This window comes from Pygoscelis adeliae, unplaced genomic scaffold (assembly GCF_000699105.1).
Source record: "Pygoscelis adeliae isolate BGI_AS28 unplaced genomic scaffold, ASM69910v1 Scaffold96, whole genome shotgun sequence".
NCBI classification, from domain to species: domain Eukaryota; kingdom Metazoa; phylum Chordata; class Aves; order Sphenisciformes; family Spheniscidae; genus Pygoscelis; species Pygoscelis adeliae.
The window spans coordinates 2,049,454-2,059,453 of NW_008824935.1; the positions used below are offsets into that span (position 1 = coordinate 2,049,454).

At 37.9% G+C, this 10,000-nt stretch overlaps 1 protein-coding gene across 1 annotated transcript in view; it reads left to right on the forward strand.

The window, feature by feature from the left end:
• The window catches only part of CAMKMT (calmodulin-lysine N-methyltransferase), a 219,023-nt gene that overhangs the window by 202,699 nt on the left and 6,324 nt on the right, over positions 1 to 10,000 (forward strand). Inside the window, exons 8-9 of the mRNA XM_009325341.1 lie at positions 3,322 to 3,385; positions 9,527 to 9,658. Of these exons, the coding sequence (XP_009323616.1) occupies positions 3,322 to 3,385; positions 9,527 to 9,658 (196 nt within the window). The remainder of the gene's footprint in view (positions 1 to 3,321; positions 3,386 to 9,526; positions 9,659 to 10,000) is intronic.

Here is a 10,000-nt window from a genome sequence, read left to right on the forward strand (position 1 = left end):
CTCTGTCCTTCTTCAGTTTAAATTTATTATTCGTTTTAAGCCTGGTTTCTTGCACACGCTTTCAAGTGCATTGGAATCTGACGACATGGAAATAAGGGTTTTTTCAGTTTATGTCAGCCGTGTAGTTGAAGGCGAACAAAAAGATAAATGGCTCTATACACTAGGCACTATACATGAATGTAATCATGTCTGAAGTACACCTGTAAACTAAGCTCTTTTACCAATTGCAAAGTATGCAAAAAGAAAAATAAGTTCACATCATAGCCTATAAAATAAGTATATGCCCCTTGTTGCGAGGCACAAGATAAAAGGATATCAGCATGAAGCAAGCTGAGAATCTACTTGGTTTTTTTAATTTGTTTCCTTGTGGCTTACTGTTACTTCCATACAGTTTTGGTAGAAACTTTCATTTTGGTTTTAATGGTAATTTAAAATAAAAAAAAAGAAAACAAGAAGAGAGAAGTGACAAGTTCGCCTGCCCGTTCATACAGATTTCACAGGTTAAGAGCACTGCCTAAACAAAGGCTGAATCATAAACTGTGTTCTTGCCTCTCTACTGCTGTGCTCTGAAACTTCCTTGATGACCTGAGAAACCCTTGCTATTCCTGTCCTGAGCTACTGCTTTCACAGCATCCTTACTACACAAACGTGAGACATTGCCACTAAAGTAGTGGTGAGCTAAGCCAAATTTGAATTGAGGTATGAGAACTGAGTGAGAATGGTTTAGAACAATACATTATTTAATTTCACTGAGCTGTTGTGAGCTTTAAAGGATTCTCTCGGGTACGTTTTCAGTATGCTGTGGTCATACTTAGTCATACAAATTCTACTGGTAAGAGAAATTGCATGACTAAATCTCCTTGCGTGGGCCAAATCCTGTGCTGGCCCTGTCTGCAGCACAGGTTATCTAATGACTTCTTCAGGATTTTCTTCATTCAAGGCATCCTCCAACTCAGAGGGAGGATAGAGATGTTCTCTGGAGTCACTGCATTGCATTAACATAGCCTCCAGCCTTCTCTGCTCCCTCTGCTCAGAGTATGTGGCTCACAGAGCAACAGTCTGGAAATCACAATATTGGAGACTATTTTCAATTTAAGTAGGTCCTGTTCCCGGGGACAGGCCTTTTGGAGGGCAGGGACAACTTGGGAGCAGAGCCAGGGCAACTGTCCCAGGTTATCTGGGTTTCCTAAGCTAACAGGGCTAAGAGTCTACCTCCCATACAACCAAAATATCAAGTGGGAGTCAGACAGAAAAAGTATTATTGAAGTTGTCTAATCTCTTGGCAGGTCATGTAACCATTTTAAGTTCTCAGACACTCAGTTTCTGGTGAACAAAGGCCTGTAGTTCTCTCATTGTAAAGGAACAAGATTGGTAGCAGCGGTTGTGCCCCTATCTCATTGTAAAAAGAGAGAATGGTATGCAGGTCCATGAAAAAGGAATTTTAGCACTGGTAAGCTGCCCCAAAATTGTGTTTCTACGACACTGCTTTCAAAAATAAAAATATTATAAGTGCGTTTTTCATTTGGAATGTACGTCTGTCTACACAGGATCTCAGCAAGTCTTAAATGTGTGCATGCTTGCGATGTTTCATGTTGAAGAAAATTAATTAATTTTAGCGATTCTTTTGGGAGAGGACTCATGCCCTGTATTCCACCTCATCTATAGGTGGCTAAGTTCCCGGTGAAGTAGTGTCTTATGGTATCTATCTGCATAGGGATCTACCTGAGGTGAATGTGATTAAAACTTCCAGGAGACATTAGAGATAACAGCTGCTGTTTCAATGAATTAAATTTAAACAAGCATTTTTTCAGTAAGGTTTTTCCAGTAAGATTAATCAAGGCTGAGGGGCAGCCATCATGCCAATTGCTAAAGTTTAAATTTTCTTGTGCTCAGGCTGTCAGAGAAATTGTTAGCTAGTACTTCGATATCTTCAGAAGAAATTCAAAAGGCCATATTTCTATATGAAATGTTCTTTAAGAAATGTATGGATACCCAGTCGACCATATTTTCTCAACAATGTGAGGTTCTGCCAGTTTTTACTGGTGAAATTTGGTCACTGACAAGTTTTCCGATAGGCTTTTTTTTGTTTCCTGAGTAGCAAAAATTCACAGCTCTTTCACAGCTGCTTGACCCTATGATATGTAATACTGTATTCTCCTTGGTAGCTGTGGAGTGTCCTTACCTAAATATCCACACATATTCTGTTCTTGATGACTGGCATGTGGTTGGCAGGCCACTTTTATCTCTTCAGTGTTTTCCTATATTCTTTATATTCGTTTAGAAATTTCAAACCTGGAAAAAAATTACCCACATCTCTTCAGAAAGAGATGTTTGAGAATAAAGGAGTATAGAAAAACATCATGAAGAATGGACAAAATGCCGTGTAGTGTGGAACTTGAGCTTGACACAGGCTGGGAAGCAGCTTTATTACAGAGAAAGCATGAAAAATGATAAAGAAAGAATCACATTATTTGTGGCCTGCTTGATAGAGTTTCTTATCTGAATCGACACGATAAATGCAGCCCATGGTAGTAAGGACTGAAAGGCATCAGTTGCTATCCGATGGTTGTTCACTAACCATTGTAAATGCACTCTCATCCGCAGTAACTACATGTCCACAAATATCTAGTCAAGAGTGACTGGCACCCTGGTTGCCACTATTAGTATATAAATTAAGGTACTGAGGGGCATGAAGAATGAATTATCCCCTCAAATCATGAGGTAATCACACCAAAATAGGGCTGAGCATGTTGGCAACATTGCATGGGAAAATTGACTCTGCTGCTATCCTTGCGGGACCCATGCTGGAGATGAAGGATTTCACTCTTGAGAGAGGACAACTCTGTACGATCTGGGTCATTGTATTTGAACAGTGTTTGAGGGAGAGAGGAGGTAGGGGCTTGTAAATCTTTGTAGGGATGGATAGAGATAGATATATAAATAGAACAAATATGCGTCATAGATAATAATTAATTAATGCCACAACTGTGGAGGTAAAAGGAAAAAAAAATACCCTTAATAGTAACACCTGAAATACAATAGAAAATACTTTAAAAAACTCCACCCCCCCCTTGTGTAAAAAAAACTGTAAAATGTTAACTTTGTATATTGCTCCTGATTTCTGATATGGTAGTATTTTAATAGCTAGCATATGTATTTTTTAATATTTAAAAGTACCTGAACTGGACAGAAATGTAGACCACAGTTTCTCTTTTACAGCATTGTGTAAACATATGTAATTAGCCTTGTACTTATCTGCGTTAGTATCATTAGAATTGAAAACCCATTTTAATCTGGATTCTGTTCTCTTCTCAATGTCAGCCTGTTTCTGGACCAGTACAGAGCTAGCCTTGTTGATGCAATAAAGAGATTACTCCAACCCAGTGTAAGTATGTTTCTATTTTCTCCTGAACACTGGCTTCAGAATAATTAGTCTGTGCACAATGATTGAGAGAGTAATGGAATGGCAGGATTAATGTCATGTAATACTTTAATACTTATTATGTCCAACTTCAATTGAGTCTTCTAATCTATCAGATTCTTTCCTAATCATAAACTAGGAAACTTCTTATACTTGGCCTTCTGATAAGGAACACAGTGGGTAGTAAAATAAATGAAACCGCTTCAAAGATAGCATGAGATTATTTTTATCAAAGCGTTTCTCAAGTATTTTCCTTTGATAATAATGTCTTCATATTAAAGTAAAAGTACGATATTGAAAGTTTTTATGTTGGCTTCTGTCATTTGTAATCCCTTCAATGGTAACCTTTGTCATTGTGTATTTATTTATTATGAAAGAATATTTTTTCTTTTCATTTCTGTTTATATAAAATGAACAAAACCCTTATGCATATATTGTAGCCTAAATCTTTTTTTCCATTAAGTAAGCCCTGTGTTTACATGTTTTATACCTTAGAACATAATGAAATTAAGCTCTTCGTAAAATGCTTACATGTTCTACATGAGTGTCACTGAGGAAATATTTTACTTATCTCAATCTATTAGGCTGTTAAATCAGAGGCACCTACGGGCAAAAAAAGAGCTGTTACATGCATATACTTATACCCAACAAATAATCCTGAATCTCAAAAAGAAGTTTTTAAAAAGAAGTTACCAAGATGAGAATATGCGAAAACATGTGAAGTAATTGCTATAAGTAGGAATTTGAAACAGGAGTTTTACCTTTCATGTTTACCGTACAAATCTTCCAGTAAGGTAAATTTGCCATTTCAAAACAAAAGTATTTCATGTTAGCACTGCATCCTCCAAACTTTATTTTAAAATTGTATATTGTACTTTTTGTACAAGAGATTTTCTCTGTGAAAGGAATAGAAGACCCAAACGTGCAAAGACTTAAGAAACCGAGTTATTTTAGTCATGTAAGTAATCCCATTCTTTGCTAAGAGTAATCAGGTTTCTATTCTTGGTTCTATCATAGACTTTCCAGACTGACCTAACGCAAGTTACTTAAGACTGAATTATTTTAATGAGCTGTGGGGCAAGGCTGCCAGGAAGACAGGAGAAATGTAGGCACCCTGAGGAAAAGGTTACCCAGATATTTCTGTCAGGGGCAGCAAGGGGAGGTTAAGCAGCTCCTTCCCAGAGTGATGCCTCCTGACTTTCATGATGTACCATCAGTTATCAGGGTGCAATAATTTTTGGGACCAGAGGTGATCTGGAACACAAAGCTGATCCCAGTTTACAAAAATGCAAAAAGTATTTTTTTTCAGCCCAGATCAATGTCCACACCTGGTTCTTCAGGTAGCCCCGTACTGGCTCCATGAAAGAACACTGGGGGAGAAGAGTATGAGTGACAGGAAGAGAAGTGTATAAGAGATGCTCTGGTGCCTGTGACCTGGCTAGAGCCTCTAGCTGGAGTGGAAGAAGAGCTGTTCGTTGCTTTGTCTCCTGCTCGTAGCTCATCACAGTCTGGTGGTCTACATTGCCAAGAACATGAGTACACACAGACATTTGTATATGCGCACACACACGCATTCTTTACCTGGGCTGATTAGCCCAACCAGAGAATTTGATTTAAAAAACAATGACGATAAGGCAGCCTGAATTTTAAGTAGTGTTCATAGCTCGAGTTTCCATCTATAGACAATACAGGAATTGTTAACCCGACTTTAAACCAAAACTGGCCTGACTTTGTTGCTTTTGAACTCCAGTCAGTTAATTCAAATTCAGAACACGCCTTTGTTTTCAGAGCAGATGAACTACAGTCCTTTGTGAATGTAGATGGAGTAAAGGGAGATGGCTTTTTTGTTTCCTGTCTTCCGCGTCTGGCTTGCTTCTGCACATTGAGATTAATAGCATAGCCTGTACTTATTTGCTCTGCATTTTAGGCCATGGTTCCTATCTCTTACCGGCAAAGCTAGCTTAAGAAATTCTTGCTCCTTGCAGGAATTTCTGTTGCAGAGTTTTGGACCACTGTCTGAACTGTATTTTTTAACTAGTCATTTGCCTAATCCACTTTATGGATGGTCATATGGATGGGTATCCGGTTATGGCGTGGCCTTGCAAATTATTGTAATTCATAACTAAGAGGACAGCAAACTATTGTGTGGGGTGGAAGCTGGGAGTACAGACACCTTAAATGAGCTCCCTTGTCCAAAAAGCACATGTTGAACAGAGATGCCTTCAAGCATATGCTTTCATGGTTCGAAAGACCCAAATAAAAGCATATACTCATTTGAGATCCCAGGAGAAAATGCAATCACAAGTACATAACAGTTATTATTTTTACTGTTCTTGTTAACCTGTATAAATCTAAGGATAACATCAGAGGAAACTTTACTAGATGGCGCTATACTTTAGCCTTTAAAGGAAAAATAAATCAATAGTGAACTCATTTGCCAGTTGCAATAATTAAGAATAGTTTATGGGCATTAGTTTATGCCCAAGCTAAGGCATAAACTACTTTAATTAAGTTCACTCTTCTGCATGAATTATTTTGTCTCAAATTTAGAAATTACATTTCCTTATTGGTAATACTTTGCCAAATTGATAGAGGAACGATCTCAAAGTGAAGACACGTCTAGATGTAAGACATCTTTCGAGTGTAACTAGGATACAACTAGGATAGAGGAGTTCATGGAAAAATAATAGCCAGCAAAACCGAAAGGAAAAGTGGAGTAAAGAGAAAATAACAGGTATCCTTACAAAGCTGTCTTGAAGGAGAAATTCAGAACAGGTAATTATTCGTACTGTTAGTTTAAAAAGAGATAAATTGATCTGCAGTATTTCCTTTTTCATTAAGGATGTTATTTGTGGCTATTAGAACCCTTATGGCACAGAATGATGTGTTTTGGGTAACTTTTTGTTTTCCTGGAAACAGGACTCTGGTCATTTCAGTCATCTGATTCATAGTATGGCCCCATGGACAGTTGTATTGGCACAGGAAGAGAGGACCAGAAATTCACAGAGGCAGAAATGAGCAGCTCGGAGAGTTACTGGGGGCTGAAATTTCTTATCTGAATTTGTTACAAATGCAAATGTCACCTGTAAACCAATTCCAAGAATTAAGCGCTGAAATTTTACATCAAACAAATTTATCTTGAATGGCTATATTTTATTCCTCTTGTAAGCAAGCTACTTGGTTTGCCAACATTTAGTTTTATTTTTTCCTATCATTAAAATGTGCTTTTAATTTCAATCTCAGAATAAGCAGTTGCTTGTTTGCATATTTCCATAATTAAGAACATTTTTTTTGAAGGCTTTGATTCTTCTGTGGCCTATCCATTCAAAATCCCAAGGAAGTCAATTGGATGCTATTGAACCATGATTAGTACCAGCAAATAAGACTGCATTTGATAATGATTGATGAGTCATAGTCATGTCCAGAATGTGAACGTCTGTCCCATTATCTTACTGCAGCATTTTAGTGGCACTTCAAACTATTGTAACCGACATTTTCCTCTGTGTTTTGTTCACGAGTTTACTGGAAGTGTTTTTCCAGCTGGGGAAAGGCCATTCTGAACTTTAAACATCATCCTAAACTGAGGGGCGCTTTTGAATTAAACAACCGTGGGATAGTTCATCAAGTGTAGATCCAGGCCACTGGTCTAATTTTTTTATTGTACAGCAACCAGAAAATGAAAAACATTTTAAAATTAGAAATGTGAATGCGGTTCTACAACAGCTAGCAGAGTCGCAGAGATCAGGCAGTTGACAAGACAGTGCTTTAAACCCAGGTTATGAAAGATCAGAATTGACCACAGTACCTCCACAGTACCTGCCAGTTTTGAGGAGATTATTGTAGTATTAAATTTAGTCATGATTTCTTGGTTTTTATCAGCAAGGGAAAGATCCTCAGGTGTTTTAGATGCAGACTAAATTCAATAGAGGAATGGGGTTTTACACCAACTAAGGAGCTGGCCAAAAGTAACTGTGTAGTGATTTCCATAAAAGGCCATTCCCCTTTTTCAAAGTTGTTTCAAGATTTTCAGTCTGGTTTTAAGAGATATTTCATACCGTGTTACATTCTATTTTACTGTATTTCTCTTTCAAATTAAATTTGAAGTAGTCTACAGAGAGTATAAGAAGGAATGACCGCATGGACTGCTGACTCCAAATGGAAACCTGTAAGGGGGTGCTGTTGTGTGAGCATTGCTTCCTCGTCGAAGCTGCTGGATCAGTGGCTGATGTGGCCCACAGCCATCTCCGTTCATGAGGTTTAGCCATTCCTGAAGTCCCTGCGTGAATCGTGTGGTCAGTAAGCCCTGGGTGGGGAACATGTTTTCCATTACAGTGACCTCTCTGTGAAGCTGCCCGTGAAGGTGAGGGACTCCAGAGTGGAGTCTCATCCTTCTTATGCCAGGAAGGGTCTCTGCAGAACAACGTTCTGGGGAGTGTGAGATGGCAGCAGGAGGAGGAGGATCCTGGGCTGAAGGCTCCATTTGCTGCCCACTTCTGTCTGATGACATTAAAGCACGCCAAGGATGTGAGGGAACTGATTGTGAATTTCCTGTGTTTAATGTTTTTCATCCTGAGCTGAGCCTGTATTCAGACGTAACATTTACATAAGCAATTCCAGTGCCTTCGGTGGGAGGTACACCTTTTTGCACCTCGTATTTAGCCACAGAATTAAAGTTATAGCTACATAAATGAACAGAAGTGAATTGCTTTGGATATTGCCCTAGGTCTCGTTTGTGCTTAAGTTTCCCATGAGAAAGATGAGGGTAACAGTATTTCCCTATCTCACAGCGGCATTGTGAGAATAAATACAGTGCTGTGGTATTCATGATTGGAGTCTTCTAAGTACACGTTAGTACTGTAGATACTGACATATAGTTTTTGTTGCTGCCTCACTGCGCATTGTGTCAGCATATGTGTGCATGAGCTGTAACACACAGATTTGTTCCCTGTCCTCCTCACTAAGTATCTGTGTCAGCATTGTAACTTTCCAGAGTTCCCATTGAAATTCTCTCTTCTGATCACTTTTTTCCTGTGGTATACAAGATTACATTTTCTCAAGCCAAATATTCTCCTACAGCGTCTAATCTTTTTATAACTTCTTCAGATGGTTAAAAATATTTTTTTTTGTCTCTTCGGTTGATTACGGCACCTCACAAATTAGTCTTAGCTCTCATTAATATAGAAGTTAAATACAAGAACTCACGGTAAACTTTGTGGCTCCCCTCGGTGTGATATGCTGTTGGCTGATACTAGCCTTTGTTTACAGCTCTTCAACCAGTTTTCATTCCATGTGACAGAACATGGTATTCAGCCAATTAGAATTAATTTTGCAAATAAGATTTCAAGAGATGCTGTATCATGTAGGTTAGGTTTTGGGCTAGTACTTTGCACAGGGTGTCTAAAATCTGTCAGTTCAAGGTACAGTCATTTTTGTGTTCTTAAATACAGAAGGATGAGCAAAAAATTAGCTAATGGACCATAATGTATTGCCTGGGCATCATAAATGGCCTAATCGTCTTGAAAGATCCAGAATTACTATGCAAAAACATCAAGTCCTGCTTTAAATGCAATTTACCAATTTAAGGTCAAATTCGGTTGCGCTGCTCAGGTAGTTTAAAATATCTTTAAAAAATTAATGATCGGGTCTGATTTTCCTCCCCTTTTGCCTTGTTTTACACTGTTGTAATTCCACTGACAGCAAATGGGAGGTAGTCTCCTATGTGTGAGAGTAAAAAAAGAAAATCATTATTTACAGTCTTTGCATGGTCATGAGCATGGATTTTGCATTGAGTGTATGTTTTGTATGCTTTTCTGTGGTTTATTTTAGTAATTCATAGCCCCCATTATTATATGAAAAGGAGCAGATGTATGGTAGTTGGCAGTTTTCTAAAGAAAATACTTATTTGTTACTTTCTATTTTGCATTTGTTTAATCACAGAAATCTTGCATGTTTTGAACAATTATTTATATTACCCTATTTTAGTATTTTACCAAGAGAACTATTGACTTTTCCAGCTTGAGTATATTAAAAGCTTAGTCAGGTGTATGTTATATCTGGTTCCCTTCCAGTTTTAAAAATGTATAAATTCTCTTTTTAATGTTCCAGGGAAAAGCAATGGTGTTTGCTCCACTCCGAGGGAACACTTTAAACCAGTTTTGCAATCTAGCTGAAAAAGCTGGTTTCTCTATCCAAAGACATGAAAATTATGATGAACACATTTCGAACTTCCACTCCAAGGTTAGTTTTCTGCTTGTGTTAGATAACACTTTAATCCGCATTGCATTTTGAAGAGATCATGGTCCTTTTGGCAGGTAACCTAAATGTTTGATTAAAGTACTCCTTAGGTGTGCTGTTTCTGAACAGCTATTTTTGTATCTGATTATTTTGTGTGGTAGAACCATCCTTTATCTCCGCTCGTCTAGAAGAGTTTTGCAGAAGCATCTCCTGTTTACCCTTTTCATTCATAGAAATCTAATTTATGGGAGCCTTTTCTTGTTGTTGTTAGCTGCCTATAAATATACTGCACACTAGCGTTTACATTTTAATAAAAAGCTTGCAACTTTTAAGTAGGTTAAATAC